This window comes from Schistocerca piceifrons, chromosome 6 (genome assembly GCF_021461385.2).
Source record: "Schistocerca piceifrons isolate TAMUIC-IGC-003096 chromosome 6, iqSchPice1.1, whole genome shotgun sequence".
Lineage (NCBI taxonomy): Eukaryota > Metazoa > Arthropoda > Insecta > Orthoptera > Acrididae > Schistocerca > Schistocerca piceifrons.
This window is the reverse complement of record NC_060143.1, coordinates 30,262,960-30,282,858: the sequence shown is the minus strand read 5'-3', so window position 1 is coordinate 30,282,858 and position 19,899 is coordinate 30,262,960. Positions and strand designations below refer to the sequence as shown.

General features: G+C 43.4%; 1 protein-coding gene across 1 annotated transcript in view; it reads right to left on the bottom strand.

Annotated features, from left to right (window-relative positions):
• LOC124802831 (dynein axonemal heavy chain 2) overlaps positions 1-19,899 on the bottom strand; it is a 1,031,222-nt gene that overhangs the window by 99,870 nt on the left and 911,453 nt on the right. Inside the window, 1 exon segment of the mRNA XM_047263843.1 lies at positions 608-616. Within this exon segment, the coding sequence (XP_047119799.1) occupies positions 608-616 (9 nt within the window).

Below are 19,899 nucleotides of genomic sequence, written 5' to 3'. Positions count from 1 at the left end.
CAGGAACTTAGTAATGCGAACAGCACTGCAGGCAGCAGCAGCTCGGCGTGGGGCCACGTACACTGGCCACCAGTGGCATGAAAAGTGGGCCCACTCCCACAAGTACAACTACAGGAAAACAAAATATTCTGCAAAGAGGCTATGAGCCAGCACCAGCAGAACAGTCCTCTGAATGCATTATTGAACACTGAGGCTTTTAATTAATTTATTTATTTAGCAGCTTATGATGTACATCTATGGAGTAAGTCCAAGTACATATTTGCTTTGTCAGTTTTCCGTATTACTTTTACTGATTCTAATTATAGTTTTGCTAAGATAACTAATAAATTTTAGCCATAACATTTCTGAAAATCAATCATAGTTACAAAATTTTAGGTACTGAAAACTGAACAGATTTTATGAGGCATACATAATTTATGTACCAAAATTACAGAACATTTAATTACAATAATTCTATGGCAAAGGACCGAGAGAAATGGAAGGAAATTGTAGAAGAGGCCAAGGCTCATCATGAGCTGTAGAGCAAATAAAGAAGAAGAAGAAGAAGAGAATTCTATGCTATGGGTCCATCATTTTATATATATGGTATAATTCAATCACATAGCACATACATTTTCTAGATCCCGTTTTGTTTACATTTATAAAAAAAAATTAACAGCAATAATACTGTAGAAAAATAAAATCTTTAGACAAAACAATACTGTTAAGAAGTTAACACATTTTACTTTTTCTTTTTATCTACACCTGTGTACATTTTTTTTAGTGTACTATGCTGGGAAGAGAGGATGCCCTTCAATATATCCTCTCTTCCCGTTACCCACCAGCCCTCAACCTCCGCTAATTTCAAGTTGCCGCCGCTTGTACCTCACCTGTCATTCAACAACATCTTTGCCTCTGTACTTCCGCCTCGACTGACATCTCTGCCCAAACTCTTTGCCTTTACATGTGTCTGCTTGTGTCTGTATATGTATGGATGGATATGTGTGTGTGTGTGCGAGTGTATACCTTTCCCTTTTTCCCCCTAAGGTAAGTCTTTCCGCTCCCGGGATTGGAATGACTCCTTACCCTCTCCCTTAAAACTCACATCCTTTCGTCTTTCCCTCTCCTTCCCTCTTTCCTGATGAAGCAACCGTGGGTTGTGAAAGATTGAATTTTGTGTGTGTGTTTGTGTTTGTTAGTGTCTCTATCAACATACCAACGCTTTTGTTTGGTAAGTTACATCATCTTTGTTTTTAGATATAACATTGTATTCATTTATGTTATCACTTGTCAGTTACTTAAATTATTATATTTTAATTCTCTTGATGTTTTTTATGTAAATTATGTGTTCAATTTAATGTCCTTTCCTTTTTCATAATCTTCTTCAAGCCCTTGGTCTCTTAGCTTTCAATAAGTCAATTTCATGAGCTTCATATCGCTACAGATTCTTCTCCATTTTTGATTGTATGGAGTGTGCACAAATACACATGGTAATCATACAGTAATCTCTAAAATAATATTATGAAAAGGATAGATTGCTTCTCACCATATAGCAGGGATGTTGAATCGCAGACAGGCACAACAGAAGACTACTAAACATGTAAGCTTTTGGACAGAAGGCCTTCATCTGAAATAGACAAAATTCACACACACATTTACATAAACACAGCTCACATACTCATGACCACTCTTTCTGGTTGCCAAGGCCGGACTGCAAGCAGCTGTGCTTGATGGGACAAGCAATTCTAATGCTTTTGATGACAAGAGAATGAGTGCAAAACTTGATTGGGAACTTCAAACTTCTCTTACTACAGTTCACTTACTGGAAATGTTTAGTAGATCCTCTACTCTGGATATGCGGCTGCATCAATCTCTACAACTTCTTCTCCAAAGAATTAATGCTGGTTAGGGGAAACAAAAATGCTCTGTCTCTCAATAGAAATAACTCGGTACCCTCATACTTTCAGTTCTGTTCAGGTAAATTTTCATCTCCACAAGTCTCACATATAAGCATACAAACTCTTGCAAGTCAACTACGCTGATACCCAATAGATACAAATAAATAAAATTACATTGTGATGGGTTTAATAATCACCAGAAATTCAAAAAACAGGTCTTGCTTCTAGCAAGTCTAACACCACGATTAAGTAAGAGTCTCTAGACACATCATATTTTGATTGTCTATAACAATTACAATTATTATGTGGAAATTCTTGAATCACTACATATCCCCCTCCTTAGATCAAACATGCGATATTTTATATATAATTACCATGTACATTAATATCACATAGGATAAAACTTCATTTTTCACAATACATGTTTTTCTGTTACTAATCATAAAGACTCTTGTTATTATTGCTTGGTCATTCCTTTTTTCCATTCTACTACAATTATAAAATGTGAACCTTTAAATACGTTGGCGTTAGCTCTTTCAATATCTAAAAATCGAAGGATCAAAATTTTTGTTTTCTGCCCTTTTTCCAATCAAAAATTTCAGATGTCATGGACCCTTGAATATTTCATCCTTTATTCTAATTCTCTGTACTACCTCTTTAGTACGTAATTGCCTCTTTACTTATAGTAGTCTGGAGGAACTTTGGGCAAAATAAAAGTGTTCCGATTGACACTCAGATAATATAATAATGCAAGTGAAATATAAAATTCAAACTTACCAGAATAATTCCTACAAAACGTGTGACTTCTGTCACGATACTGTCCTTTTCCCCTTGGATCAGCATCTATACCTTACATGTGGGTTGACCCTATGAGTGCCCTTCCTCCTTCCATTTTGGTAGGTACACCTCTTTAAATTCCAGATCTCCTATGGTACAGATCAATCCTCTTCTTGGAGCCTTTCTTAGGTCTGCCTATCTGGCCTTCATATACAAGAAATGCTGGGTGCAACCTCCTTATCGTTTACGAGTAGGCCTCATGGTTCCTTGCCCTAGTATACATCTTTATGCACACTATAATTAAATATTCTCTGGTAAAATTAAAAATCTACTTCACACTTTACACTTGCTTCTTAATATTTCATTTAGTGCCCTAGAGTCCTCCTCTACTTTTCAACTTTTATACTGTTGGTATATACTCTACCTCTATACACTATTCATACAAAATGTGTTTACTTATAGAAGTCCCACTATCCTACCAGTCATCACTGACCTTCCTTAACAATTAGCACACACACACACACACACACACACACACACACACACACACACACACACACACCTGTGTGTGTGTGTGTGTGTGTGTGTGTGTGTGTGTGTGTGCGCGCGATGTAGAACTGCCACCGTAAATGACAATGTGTGCGTCCTTTCCCGATGTACACATTCCTTTCCCACTACAACGCTTGACCGTTCTCCCATGTGTAAGATCATTGTTTGTGTAATGGTATTTTTTGTGTGTATGCATAAGTGTCTTTGTGTAGCCTGATACTTTGGCCTACTTATATAAAATAAGTTGTAGGTTATTGGAAACTGTGTAAAATGAGAAGGACTTCTGCGGTTGAAGTAGTTGAGTATGTAAAGAGGAAAAGATAGACAGGTACTCAAATGAGAGTTAAGAAAGGAAATATTAGAAATGGTTGCTAAGATTGAAGTAGAGAAAGAAGATAGCCCCAAAGACAGGAAACCCTTCCCACCCCCCTACGCAGGATCCCTACTTCATCGGTACTTGAGTTAGAAGCAGGAGAAGGTATGGTGTTAAACTTCTCCTACAGAACGAACATTCTCACCTTCGCCTTTGAAGTCCCCAAAGAATATCTTAGCAACACCTATGGAATGGCAAATGATGACAAACCAGTCACACTTGTTTGTGAGGTTCGTTTGAAAGCTGTGGAGTGTGTTCTGTGTTATTTGTTAGTGTAAATCATGCTTTAATCTATAATACCCAACCCCTTCAAAAAATTATACAAACCCTTCCATTTACATCACATTTCATAAAAGGCATAAAATATTCTATAAAAATAGAAAATTATACACTACGATTAAATAGTTATTTAGTTAATCACTTTACACTATATTTTATACATACATAAAAGACTTGTAGCGACACCCCCGAGCGCTATTCAAGCTCGCCGGTGTGTGTGTGTTTGTGTGCTGTGCGCGTGTGTCAGTGCAGTGCTGTGCGGTCGTAATTACTGTACACGACGTCAGAGTAGTTCCGTGCCTCCTGACTTGTGTGGACGAGTACTGTTTCCTCTCCTAACTACCGAAGTTTCCGAGGATTAAGGATCCTCTGTATAGGCCGGAAGCAAATTTTATAGCTCTGATCTGTCCATGCATGCCGGGCGTCGTCAGATACGCGCCCACAATAAAGATATTGTTGCTCAACTGAAGGTCTTCATTCTTCTGAATCACGTTAAGCAAAGGTCGGACAGCCACCAGTTTAGCTGAACCCAACAAGTGGTGACCCCGACGTGATTCAAGCAGAGACCGACATGATTAAGAAGAAGCAGCCGTGAGCTACGTAAGTAACGAGCACATAATGACCGAACAGCAGGCCGTCTCCAGGATTGCAGTCCATTTGCCGCCGTTCTGGCCCGACAACCTGGTACTCTGGTTCGTGCAGGCAGAGGCAAGTTTTAGCTGCGCTGGAATAACGGTCGAAGCAACTAAATTTGCGCTGATTGTGAGCCAACTCGACCAACGTTATGCAGCCGAGGTGCAGGACATAATCACAGCACCGCCCGAGGCTGGAGCTTATGCCAGGCTAAAATCAGAGTTGATTCGACGGGTGGCCGCGTCGCAAGAGGACCGCATACATCAGGTTCTGACACAGGAAGAAATTGGCGACAGGAAGCCTTCTCAATACCTGCGACATCTACGCAGCAAAGTTGACACCGTTACTGTGCCAGACAGTCTGCTCAGAACGCTGTGGAGCAGTAAGTTGCCGCTGCAAATAAAAGCCATAATGGCCTCACAAACGGACATGCCGCTGGATGACATGGCGCAGCTAGCAGACCGGATTCAGGACGCGATCACACCGGCTCCGGTCAGCGCAGTCGCGGCGTTGGATAACAGTGCAAACAGTACCGCGTCTGTAGCACGAGCCGACCAGGATTCTCTCGCTGCCAAGGTTGAGCTTTTGTGCGCCCAGGTCAGTGCGCTGCTGGCACGTGACGACGACAATAATAGAAGAAGCCGATACAGACGGCAGCGTTCGAGAAGCAGATCTCCCGGCGGTACTACCACTGCGCAAGGCGAGGTACTGTTGTGCTGGTACCACCGACAATTCGGCGATCAGGCAAGGAAGTGCACATCGCCATGCTCGCACCCAAACGCCACCACCGGTCGACAATAGGCGCAACCGACTGCCGGTTATCCTCCAAGTGCCTGTTCCTTACCGATAGGAGTTCCGGCGTTAAGTTTTTAATAGACACTGGGTCGGACCTGAGTATCATACCATGAACAGCCATACATCGTTGCCGGCCGCCAACTGCCTTCTGTCTGACGGCTGCCAACAATTCTTCCATCGCAACATATGGCACACAGAGGATGGAGCTTAATCTCGGCCTACGTCGCGCGTACGAGTGGAATTTTACAGTGGCTGACGTCACGGAGGCAATCGTCGGGGCTGATCTCCTCGCGCACTACCACCTGCTGCCAGACGTCGCGAACGCACGCTTGGTAGACAGCGTCACTGGCTTAGCAGTCACGGGTTTCCGTCGCAACACCGCAACGCACAGTGCCAAGTTGGTCCATGCTACGGAGGGTGAGTACACTGAATTACTGCTTAACTATCTGAACTTGACCAGGCCGCCCGGCGCTCCCAGGTTCATACCACATGACACGGTGCATCACATTCAAACGACTGATGGTCCCCCAGTAGCATGCCGACCTAGGCGTCTCGCTCCGGACCGATTGAAGATAGCGAAGGCAGAATTTGACGCCATAATTCGCGAGGGCATAATGCAGCCATCTAAGAGCCCGTGGTCCTCCGCATTACATCTTGTTCTGAAGAAGGGTGGAGCTTGGCGCCCATGCGGTGACTACCGTGCGCTTAACGCGCGACCAGTGCCGGACAGATATCCCGTTCTGTTACTGAGGGATTATAAACACGCTTTACATGGTGCCACGGTGTTCACAGTTCTGGACTGTGCTAAAGCGTATACACAGATTCTGGTGGCCAATGACGACATTTCAAAGACTGCAATAATAATGCCTTTCGGTTTATTTGAAAGCAAATTTATGACTTTCGGTTTACGCAATGCCGCTCAGACCTGGCAAAGGTTTATAGACTCGGTTCTCCAGGGGCTGCTGTTCTGTTTCGCCTACCTGGACGATGTGTTAGTGTTCTCTGCTGACCGCGATCAACACCGACAACATCTGCGAGAGATTTTCGAGCGATTGGAGCGTTACGGTGTTGTCTTGAACGTGGACAAGTGTGTTTTTGGGCAGTCAGAGGTGACATTTCTTGGCCATAAGATTTCTGCTGAAGGCTCTCTTCCTCTGTCCGAGAAGGTGGACGCTATCTTGCAGCTACCCCAACCAACTACGATCAAAGAATTACGTGGTTTTTTGGGGATGCTCAATTTTTATCGACGACACCTTCCTCACGCTGCGGAGCTGCAGGAACCTTTGACGGCGGCATTATCAGGCCCTAAAGTAAATAGCAAGTCTCTGATACAGTGGACAGAGGACATGTAGTCTGCGTTCGAGGCAATAAAGAGGAGCATGGCCGACGCGGCAGTTCTCGCACACCCACGGCTTGACGCGTCATTAGCAATTGTCGTAGATGCGAGCCAGACGGCGATCGGTGCCACGTTACAGCAATGGTCGGACAACGCATGGCAGCCACTGGCGTATTATTCCCACAAGCTTTCGCCTGCACAGAGAAAATGGAGCACATATGACCGTGAGCTCCTGGCAGTATACCAGGCAGTGAAATATTTTCGCCCCCAAGTGGAAGTGCGAACTTTCACGATATATACAGACCACAAGCCACTCACGTTCGCCTTCCGTCGGAATAGTGTCAACTGCTCTCCCCGTCAATTTCATCACCTTGAGTTCATGGCCCTGTTTACTACCGACATTAGACATATTTCTGGGATCGACAACATTGTTGCGGATTGCCTTTCGCGGATCAGCAGTGTTTCCAGTACCATAGACTTTCCTGCACTGGCACAGGCACAGAGAGACGACGAAGAACTCCTTGCCTATGTTAAAGACATGGCTTCCGCATTGCAACTGAAACTCGTTGATGTTCCGGGGGAAGATACACAGCTATACTGCGACGTTTCTCATGGCCGACCCCGTCCCTTTCTGATGCCGGCTTTTAGAAGACAAGCCTTTGATATAGTATATGGATTGTGCCATCCCGGGGTATGACTGACATTCCACCTAGTATCGCAATGTTTCGTGTGGCCAGGCATGCAAAAAGACTGCCGCGAGTGGGTCCAATCTTGCCTTCAGTGCCAACGCTGCAAGATTAACCGCCATGTACACGCACCGACCGGCGATTTTCCGGATACCACCGCCCGATTTGCCCACGTTCATTTAGATGTAGTCGGACCACTTCCACCTTCGAACAGGCAAAGATATCTGTTTACAATGATCGACAGTTTTACACATCGGCCGGAGGCAGTGCCGGTGGAAAATATCACAGCAGACACATTAGCTTCCGCTTTTGCAATGACTTGGTTGGCAAGATTTGGATGCCCACTACATATTACCACTGACCGCGGACGGCAATTTGAATCAGACCTGTTCTCACAGCTGGCCAAGTTTTGTGGTTACACCCACCATAAGACCACAAGATATCACCCAGCAAGCAACGGAATGATCGAACACTGGCACCGTTGTTTGAAGGCCACGCTGATGTGCCACGAAGAAACCTGGACAACCGCACTACCAGTGGTCTTGTTAGGCTTACGGACAACTTTCAAACCAGACCTGGGGTCGTCAGCGGCAGAACTGGTTTATGGAGAAACACTGCGTCTTCCTGGTGACTTTGTAGACGCTGATGCCACAGAGACAGTTGCTACTGGCCAGCCGGATTTCTTGCGACGATTGAGGGACCATGTATCAAAGATTCGCCCTCCGAAAGCCACACGGCATGGCAAGCCGCTCACTTTCGTGCACCAAGACCTGGAACAATGTCGTCACGTCATGCTCCGCACTGAGGGCGTTAAACCGCCTCTACAAGCTCCTTATTCAGGTCCAAATGAAGTGCTACGGCGCAGTGCCCACACCATGGATATCCTAGTGAACGGCAAAACCATGACTGTTGCGTTGAATCGGGTTAAACCTGCGTATGTTTTTCCTGACACCCCACTAGCGGCACCTCGTCGTAGGCATCCATCTACCGCTGTTCCAGACACTGACGCCACATCTCCGGCGCCGGCTCTTCAACATCCGCCACCCAACGCAGCACAACATCCGCCTCCTGACGTTGTTCCTCCTCCTCCTCCGAGGATGACCCGTTCTGGACGTCGGGTGCACTTTCCGGCGCGGTATCTCGACGCCGACGCTCCGCTTCCGCCCGGGGGGCTGATGTAGTGACGCTCCCGCACGCTAATTCAAGCTCGCCGGTGTGTGTGTGTTTGTGTGCTGTGCGCGTGTGTCAGTGCAGTGCTGTGCAGTCATAATTACTGTACACGACGTCAGAGTAGTTCCGTGCCTCCTGGCTTGTGTTGACGAGTACCGTTTCCTCTCCTAACTATGGAAGTTTCCGAGGATTAAGGATTCTCTGTATAGGCCGGAAGCAAATTTTATAGCTCCGATCTGTCCATGCATGCCGGGCGTCGTCAGGTACGCGCCCGCAATAAAGATATTGTTGCTCAACTGAAGGTCTTCATTCTTCTGAATCACGTTAAGCAAAGGTCGGACAGCCACCAGTTTAGCTGAACCCGACAGACTGTTCAGTTTATCTTGTCTCAATATCACTCTGTTTGAATAGTACCATGATATTATTTTTCCATTAATACTATATTCTATTCATACCATTTCATGTCTAGGGATCACTGTTTATCTGTGATTCCCTTAAGTCTATCAATTTTCAGTCATATCTGGTTTTCTATACGCTAAAATTATAAGATAGTTTAAGAATTCATCAATAGATAACAGAATAGTTTAAGATTTGAAGGGAATTCAGTGCAGGAAAAATACTACAAAAGACTCAGTGAAAACAACTCAGGATCCGACGGTTGTCACTCCGCCCGTTAACACAGATTGTTAACGTCCCTGGGGAATATACAACTTTATGACTCATACGTCGTATTTTCCATTTTCTGATCCTGTTATAGGATCTATTAAAGGTAAGGCTTGGTAAGGTCTTTCATACTCCTGGAAAAATTTGTGTGTCCCCTTCTTCAGGACAGAACTCTGGAGATGCTGTTTTACGAGAACTAGGTCATCGACCTTGTACATAGGTTCGATAGCCTTCTCATTCTGTGTACTCACTCATTGTTGTGCTTTGTCAACTAGATTTTTAGAAACTATTTCTTGTTCAAGTTGGCAATCATCAGTAGGTTGTTCAGGCCAAATTAAACATTTAATATGAGGTTCTCTTACAAAGGGTTTGCCTATTAATTCTAATGTGTTAATCCTGTTGCTAAATGTGGTAATTCATGTAAAATAAGTTCAAAGTCTTTGATCTTCGTTGCCCATAGCATATGTTTTTCATGGCAGTAGATGCGGCATAATTTCCCGATTTCTTTCATAACCCTTTCACACGGATTCAAAGATAAGTTATAGTTGGATATTAATACTTGACAAATATCTTTCCATGCTAAAAATTCTTTAAAATTGGTACTAACAAACTGTGGTCCATTATCGGAAACAAATCATTTTGGTTTGCCTACCTCGAGAAAGTATTGTTGCAGACAGTGATCACAGTAGGTGTATTTGCTTTCTTAATAGGATACAACTTAACATACTTTGACCGACAACCTATGAGGACAAAAATGTATGACACTCCTCCCTTTCCTTTTGGAATTGGTCCAAAGAAATCCGCTGCTGTAAGATTGTGTAATGCCTTCAGAATGATCAGATACATTTTGTATTTAACATGAGTGTTACTCTCTTTCACCTTTTGACAGGTCTCACAAGTCCTAATTAAAGATGCTACCTTATGTCCTAGCTTCTTAAAATAACAGAACTTATTCATATGAGCTATACATTTCTTTATTCTGAATGCCCACATCCCATATGAACATATCACAGAATCTTGTCCTCCATTAACTTCGACATGCACAAACGCCAACGTTGCGACGTTATATTGTCTCTCCAAAATAAATTATGCTCTATAACCTTCCATTTCCCTGCTTGATTGGGAGGTAAAGACTTTCTAATACACACAGCAAATGTTTCTGTAAAGTAGGGATCAAGACGTATGTATTCCGTTATTCTTTTACCCATCTCTCATACCCTGGTGTGTGGATATTCTACTGTCATAAAATTAATTGCAAAAATTATGCCAGGTCCTTCAGTACGTTTCAATTCATCCATGCCTACAGGTAATCTAGACCAGGTGTCAGGCACAATATTCTCAGCTCATTGTACCTACTGTATCCTAATGTCATACTCCTGTAGGAATAACATCTATCGCATTAATCTACTATGTAACAATCGACTATTGCTTGATGGTCCGTATATACATGGATTTCTGACCTCCATACTAGTGTCTGGAATTTCTGGATACTCCATACTACTGCCAATAGTTCCTTTTCTGTGGCTGTGTAGTTTAATTCATGTTTGTTAAGACTTCAGCTAGCAAAAGGTATAGATCAGTGATTTGTACTTTCCAGACCCCACTCTCCTTGGGAAAGTTCTGCTGCTACACCATAGTCAGATGCATCTGTTAATATTTTAAATGGCTCACCCATAACTGGATGGTGTAATGTGGGTGACTCGACCAGTGCTCTTTTCACATTTTCAAACACATCATTGGCTTCATGGTCCGAAACCCACGGTACTCCCTTCCTTAATAAACGTAAAAGTCTTGGGTGGTTCAACTCTTGACTTCGTATATATCATCTATAGGACCCAGCCATTCCAATAAATCCCTTCAATTGTCTTATGTTTTTAGGTGGTGGACACTCCTTGATGGCCTTTATATGTTCTGGATCTGGTCTAATTCCTTGCACTCCCATGATATGCCCTAAAAACTTGCTGACAATCGGACGCGTCCTTTCTTATGTGCTATTTAGACAATATTACTGTAATAACTTTTTCTTTAAACCTTTTCAGAGTTTTACTCAAGGTCAGGCAATGTTCTTCCCAGGTAGATGAGATTACTAGTATATCGTCTACATATATTATTAATTCCTTTAACAATTCCCTTCCTAACGCCTCATCTAGTGCACGTATAAACACGGATACTGAGATATTTAGCCTGAATGGTAACGCATTAAAATGATATGATTTCCCATCAAATAGAAATGCTGTATATTTCTTTGATTCAGGACATAATCGAATTTGTCAATATCTAGCAGTCAGGACCATCGTGCTAAAATACTTTCTTTTCTCAAATTTGGACAATAATTCATCAATTTTAATGGATCTGTCTCATTCCATTTCTATATGCTTATTCAAAGTGTGTGTTTCTAGTACTGATCGCACAGCTCCTGCAGCCTTTCTTACTACTACCAAGGCGTTATTCATTATGCTAGAGCTACGTTTTATTAGGATAATGTCAATCATTTTGTCAATTTCTTCCTTAACTGCTTCTTTTAAACTTACTGGTATTGGATAAGGCTTACAGAAAAATGGAGTTCTATCTTTGATTCTAAATTTACATACATAGTCACTAATACTAGCTGGGTGATCAGAAAATACCATTTCATGTTCCAATAGAATTTTAGATAAATCCAATTTTTGATCATTGATTAATATTGGCGATTCATTTACTTTGCCCTGTATGTCAACACGATGTGACACATAACTTACCTTTTCAATCTCTGGTGACAACTGTGCTGTCACTGTTAATCATTAACATTGATTCTCAAATGCAAACGGTACACAATATTTGTAGTCACCTTTACCAAAATTCTCCATAAAATTTAATATGATGTTAAATCCTGACAGCCAATCAAGGCCAAACAACACACCCCTATTGATATTTTCTACTACTAACAGTGTCTGTCAAAATGGGATATTCCCAATATTGCAGTTCACCTCGGTGTCATGTTTTACAGCTTTGCTCTTCATTCCAGTAATACTGACTATGTACACTCCCGTTACTGGTAATAGTGATGGTAAGTGATGTTTAGTATGTAAAGAGAAATAAGTGACACTTCACTCCCAGAATCTATAAATATGTTGATATGTGATCGGACGCTCTCCCGACATATGTGTTGTTTCCAGCAGGGCTCTCAGGTGTCCAGCCGGATGCGATAGTTCAAGTTCCATGATATTTTGGCAAACAACCTTTCCGCCATCATCAGCTGGTTCTGATGGAATGGTCTGTCTGCTCATTGTCAGTGTTATTTATGTCCGTCAGTTGGGCTTCGATTCCCTGCACCGACAGTCCAATTGCGGCTGCCGACATTCCGATTGTGAGCACCAATGGTCCAATTCCAATCACCAACAATCTATTTGCGGGTGCCAACCCAGGTCCTTACTGTCCCTGGCGTCACGTCGAGTGGTGGAAGATGCAAAATCCTGTGGAGTGTCTCCCGCAGCCGTCGTGGAAAGATCTTGTGTTCACTTGAGGCGTGACTCCTTGATGGAGCTAAGTAAGAGTTTCCAGGCCTTGCTCAGCTGAAAACCTGTCTCTCAGTTTATGAGATTGTCCGTTACATGGCCTCCTTGAAGATGCTGTTCCAGTAGAAGCTGGTAGGAGCCAGAATCTTGATCTCTTCGTATTTCACATTGTGCCCAGTTTCTGAGCAGTGTTCTGCCAGTGCCGATTTGTTGGGGTGGCCTAGGCGCGTGTGGCGCTGGTGTTGTTTGCAGTGGTCTTTGACTGTTCGGATCGTTTGACTGATGTAGGATTTCCTGCAACCACATGGAATATTATATACACCCATTTTCTTGAGGCCAAATGCATCTTTCACCATCCCCAGTATGGCATGTATCTTGGACGGTGGTCGGTAGACTGTGACAATTTTGTATTGTTTTAGCAGTCTCCAAATGTTTGACGTCACGTTGCCTGCATACAGTAGAAAGGCAAGGCCTGGTTCATAATCTTTATACTGTTATTCATCTGGGTTTCTGCTGCATTTCCATCGTCTGAAGGCTGTCTGGATCTGTCAGTTGCTGTACCCATTCTTGCAGAACACATTTTCTAGATGTTTAAGTTCTTTGTGTAGAGTTTGTTCATCCTACATTGAGTATGCCCTGTGAACCAGTGTATTGAGCATCCCGTTGAGTTTTGCAGGATGGTGGCAGCTCGAGGCATGTAAATATAAGACTGTATGTGTAAGCTTACGGTACACGCTATGACCCAGTGTGCCATTAGATCTCCGCTCTACAATTACATCAAGAAAGGGTAATTTCCCTTACCTCTTGATTTCCATGGTGATCCATATGTTCTCATGGACTGAATTTAGATGTTCTAAAATTGTCTGCAGCTGATCAGGCCCATGGGCCCAGATGACAAACACGTTGTCCATGTATCTGAAAAAACACCCAGGTTTCTGTTCAGCCAATTGTACTGCCTGCTCTTCGAAACTCACCATAAATAAGTTGGCTAAGACTGGTGAGAGAGGGCTCCCCACAGCCACACAGTCAGTCTGTTCGTAGTATTGGCCATTGAAGATGAAGTAGGTAGATGTAAGTACATGCAGGAAAAGGTGTGTCAACTTGGGACCAAATTTCTTGCTGATAAGATTGTTCGAATATTTTTGTGGGACACATGTGAAGACCTGGGTCAGCGCGCACACATGGATTGTTGGTGCTCGCAATCAGAATGTCGGCAGCCGCAATCGGACCTTCAGGGAATCGATGGCCAACTGACGGACATAAATAACACCGACAATGAGCAGACAGACCATTCCATCAGAACCACCTGATGATGGCAGAAAGGCTATTTGCCGAAATATAGTGGGACTTCAATGATCACATCCGGCTGCACACCCGAGAGCCCTGGAAACAACATGTATGCTGGGAAAGCCTCCAATAAACATATCAACAACCTCTACGGGTAGGATATGTACCACCTGGTGAAGAAATTAGATAAGCTTTGGAACCAGAAAGGAGGTATGCTTAGTTCCCTTGCCTTTTTACTAAGGTGTAGAGACAAGAACACGATTTCTACATTTGTAAAAATGTATATGCAACCCTGTGGCAAACCATATAAAGAAACGAGCCCTCCTGGCCTTGGTCAGGGAGAGGATTCGCTACACTCCACAACAACTCAACTAGAATGCCAAAGAACTGCTGCACCTTCACCTACAATTAGCTTCCACATTTCAAGACCGTTCCTGGGAATGGGTGGATGGTGTCACATGGGCCCAGGCTGACTGGACACACTTGAAATCCACTGAAAAACAGATTGACAAGTTTGCAAGGCTACTAGGCAAAGAACAAGAAGAGACAGAGCCAATGAAATGAACTGTGATTAACCTCATGGGGAAGCTATTGGACAACGCAACCACTTCCATACTCGAAAAGGGACTCAACTTTGCACCAACACCAGCTTACCTCCACTCCATTGAGATCATCTCTGTAGTGGAACAGGCGGTCTGGGGCTTAACCAAGGACAAGGCAGAAGAAGTCAGGAGAGAAACATATCAGATTCTCTCCAAGGTGAAACCGCCCACCAGCAACACCTCATGGAAAGAAAGAGCGGCACTTCGGACCCTCAGAGAAGACAAGCAGACCGTCGTCCTACCTGCCAACAGAGGAAACACCACAGTTGTTCTAAACAGACAGGACTATGAACAGAAGATGCTCCAACTACTTGATGACCCGGCACACTGTAAGATCAAGACGGACCCTACCACCAGGATACAAATAAGCACTGCCACCCTACTGAAAAATGGCGCAGTTGAAGAGAAGGATATCAAGAGACTTCGACAGCATTCCACAGTAGCTCCGAGAATATATGGCCTCCCTAAGGCACATAAGAAAGGACGCGTCAGATTGTCAGCAACATAGGGGCCCCCACGTACCCCCTCGCACAACACCTGGCAGGCCTGCTCAGACCGTATGTGGGAAAGCACAAGCACCATATTCTGAACTCAATGGACTTCATTCCATCTTAAGGAGCTGACCCTACGAGAAACAGACATTGTGGTCAGCACTGATGTCGTGTCACTCTTCACACGGGTCCCACTAGAAGATTCGATCCATCTTATCAGCGAGCAATCTGGTCCCGAGTTGACACAACTTTTCCTGCAAGTACTTACGTCCACCTGCGTCATCTTCAACGGCCAATACTACGAACAGACTGACTGTGTGGCTATGTGGATCCATCTCTCACCAGTGGTAGCCAACTTATTTATGGAGAGGCACTACAAGTGGCTGAATGGAAACCTGGGTGTTTTTTCTGATACATGAATGACACGTTTGTCATCTGGTCCCATGGGCCTGATCAGCTACAGATGCTTTTAGAACGTCTAAATTCAGTCCATGAGAACATATGGTTCACCATGGAAATCGAGAAGGAAGGAAAATTACCCTTTCTTGATGTAATTGTAGAGCGGAGATCTAATGGCACACTGGGTCATAGTGTGTACCGCAAGCCTACACATAAGGACTTATATTTACATGCTTCAAGCTGCCACCATCCTGCACAACTCAACAGGATGCTCAACACACTGGTTCACAGGGCATACTCGATATCGGATGAACAAAATCTACACAAAGAACTTAAACATCTAGAAAATGTGTTCCTCAAGAATGGGTGCAGCAACCGACAGATCCAGACAGCCTTCAGAGGACGGAAATGCAGCAGAAACCCAGATGAATAACAGTATAAAGATTATGAACCAGGCCTTTCCCTTCTACTGTATGCAGGCAACGTGACATGAAACATTGGGAGACTGCTAAAACAACACAAAATTGACACAGTCTACTGACCACTGTCCAAGATACGCGACTTACTGGGGATAGTGAAACATGGATTTGGCCTCAAGAAAACGGGTGTATATAATATTCCATGCACTTGCAGGATATCCTACATCGGTCAAATGATCCGAACAATCAAAGACCGCTGCAAAGAACACCAATGCCACATGCACCTAGGCCAGCCCAAAAAATCGGCACTGGCAGAACACTGCTCGGAAACTGGGCACAATGTGAAATATCAAGACACCAAGATTCTGGCCCCTACCAGCTTCTATTGCGACAGCATCTTCAAGGAGGCCATTGAAATTCGTGTAACGAACGATCTCATAAACTGAGACACAGGTTTTCAGTTGAGCAAGGGCTGGAAACCCTTACTTAGCTCCATCAAGGAGTCACGTCTCAAGAGAACACAAGATCTTTCCACGATGGCCGCGGAGGACACTCCACAGGATTTTGAATCTTCCATCACACGGTGCGACGCCAGGGACAGCGCGGACCTGGGTTGGCGCCCGCAAACAGATTGTCGGCAGCTGCAATTGTAGCGTTGGCGCTCGCAATCAGAATGTCGGCAGCCGCAATTGGACCGTCGGTGCAGGGAATCGAAGCCCAACTGACAGACATAAATAATACTGACAATGAGCAGACAGACCATTCCATCAGAACCAGCTGATGATGGCAGAAAGGTTATTCACTGAAATATCATGGGACTTCAACAATTGCATCCAGCTGGACACCCAAGAGCCCTGGAAACCATAAATATGTTAACTTCAAAATCCTCTACTTTTCCTATTATCATTGGTTGTGAAGTAATGGTAGTTAAGCTCGGTTCTTCCAGTAACAACCATTCTTTGGCTGGTATTTTATGCATGAAATTAACATACTTTTTATGGACTATGCCTCCTAATGTATTTCTATGACCTGGGCCCCAGCACTGGATCCGGTTCGCATTACGTTTTCCTGATTATTGGTAATCACTGGTTGGTTACCAAATTGGGATATTACATTACCACTTTGTACTCGATTACTGCTTGGTACAAATTCTTGTGATGTCACTGGGCCTGTATTAGAAGCTGGATGCTTCTTTTGGTAATTATCGTTACTATTACTCTTACTACATTGGTGTACTCTAGCAAAATTAGCTTCGTGTTTTCTAAAATTATTATTACTATTCCTTTTGTAAGTCTGATTTTAATTTTGGTGTATGCTCTCATTACAGTCCTTGTTCAAGGCATCAGGTGCGTACACAAAAGCCAACAGTTGTGTAGTGGGTTTTCCACCCACTACACAATATATCTTTCCTGGCGTAAATGGGTAAATGTCTTATTAAATTTGAACTAACTCTTTTTCCTACATGGGCCTATCTAAGTACTTTGCACATGTTAAATGCCACTCAAAATACTTTCTCATCGTACCCCACTTACTGTTGTAATACTTCAGGTACCACAAATCAGATATTAGTTTTTCCCTGGTGCTTGCTGACCAGTACTTCTCCTTAGACCTTTTCTGGAAGTCTGCCCAAGACTAAAAATTCTCTATGTTCACTGTGCCACACTCTGAAGCTTCTCCTGAAAGGTATTCTACCACAAATTCGATCTTCATTGAATCTTCCCAAGTCTTGGGCAAGGCTTGATAGAACATTTTCAAAAAATGAATAGGATGTACTTCCCCATCCAGCTTAAACTTAGAGAGCTGTCTAGATAACCCTGAATTTGGTCCCCATTGTAAATGTGTCATTACTTCACTTGTTAATACTACATTGGGAGAAGTCACTCTACTATCTACTTTGTCCTATGAAAGATTGAATTCTTTCCACAGTTCATCTACACTTTCCACAGTTCATCTACATTTCTCTTGGTATTACTAAGTTTATTTTTTGAAGATAAAATTGGAGACCATCGTACAATATGCGTTAGATGAATATGTGCCAAGCAAGATCGTAAGAGATGGAAAAGAGCCACTGTGGTACAACAACCGAGTTAGAAAACTGGTGCGGAAGCAAAGGGAACTTCACAGCAAACATAAACATAGCCAAAGTCTTACAAACAAAAATTACACGAAGCGAAATGTAGTGTGAGGAAAGCTATGCGAGAGGCGTTCAATGAATTAGAAAGTAAAGTACTATGTACTGACGTGACAGAAAATCCTAAGAAATTTTGGTCTTATGTCAAAGCAGTAGGTGGATCAAAACAAAATGTCCAGACACTCTGTTACCAAAATGGTACTGAAACAGAGGATGGCAGACTAAAGGCTGAAATACTAAATGTCTTTTTCCAAAGCTGTTTCACAGAGGAAGACTGCACTGCAGTTCCTTCTCTAGATTGTCGCACAGATGACAAAATGGTAGATATCAAAATAGACGACAGAGGGATAGAGAAACAACTAAAATCGCTTAAAACAGGAAAGGCCGCTGGACCTGATGGGATACCAGTTTGATTTTAGACAGAGTATGCGAAGGAACTTGCCCCCCTTCATGCAGCGGTGTACCGTAGGTCTCTAGAAGAGCGTAGCGTTCCAAAGGATTGGAAAAGGGCACAGATAATCCCCATTTTCAAGAAGGGACGTCGAACATACGTGCAGAACTATAGACCTATATCTCTAACGTCGATCAGTTGTAGAATTTTGGAACACGTATTATGTTCGAGTATAATGACTTTTCTGGAGACCAGAAATCTACTCTGTAGGAATCAGCATGGGTTTTGATAAAGGTGGTCGTGTGAAACCCAGCTCGTGCTATTCGTCCACGAGACTCAGAGGGCCATAGACACGGGTTCACAGGTAGATGCCGTGTTTCTTGACTTCCGCAAGGCATTCGATACAGTTCCCCACACTCTTTTAATGAACAAAGGAAGAGCATATGGACTATCAGACCAATTGTGTGATTGGATTGAAGAGTTCCTAGATAACAGAACACAGCATGTCATTCTCAACGGGGAGAAGTCTTCCAAAGTAAGAGTGATTTCAGGTGAGCCGCAGGGGAGTGTCATAGGACCGTTGCTAATCACAATATACATAAATGACCTTGTGGATAACATTGGAAGTTCACAGAGGCTTTTTGCGGATGGTGCTGTGGTATATCGAGAGGTTGTAACAATGGAAAATTGTACTGAAATGCAGGAGGATCTGCAGCGAATTGACGCATGGTGCAGGGAATGGCAATTGAATCTCAATGTAGACAAGTGTAATGTGCTGCGAATACATAGGAAGATAGATCCCTTATCATTTAGCTACAATATAGCAGGTCAGCAACTGTAAGCAGTTAATTCCATAAATTATCTGGGAGTATGCATTAGGAGTGATTTAAAATGGAATGATCATATAAAGTTGATTGCTGGTAAATCAGATGCCAGACTGAGATTCATTGGAAGAATCCTAAGGAAATGCAATCCGAAAACAAAGGAAGTAGGTTACAGTACACTTGTTCGCCCACTGCTTGAATACTGCTCAGCAGTATGGGATCCATACCAGATAGGGTTGATAGAAGAGATAGAGAAGATCCAACGGAGAGCAGTGCACTTCGTTACAGGATCATTTAGTAATTGCGAAAGCGTTACGAAGATGATAGATACACTCCAGTGGAAGACTCTGCAGGAGAGACGTTCAGTAGCTTGGTACAGGCTTTTGTTGAAGTTTCAAGAACATACCTTCACCGAAGAGTCAAGCAGTATATTGCTCCCTCCTACGTATATCTCGCGAAGAGACCATGAGGATAAAATCAGAGAGATTAGAGCCCACACAGAAGCATACCGACAATCCTTCTTTCCACGAACAATACGAGACTGGAATAGAAGGGAGAACCGATAGAGGTACTCAAGGTACCCTCCACCACACACCGTCAGGTGGCTTGCAGAGTATGGATGTAGATGTAGATGTAGACAAGTTGTTGGAGGTCACTCTTGCAGCAACTTTTCTGTCTGTCATCTCTTTAACTTGTTCCTCCAGATTGTTGATATTTATTATG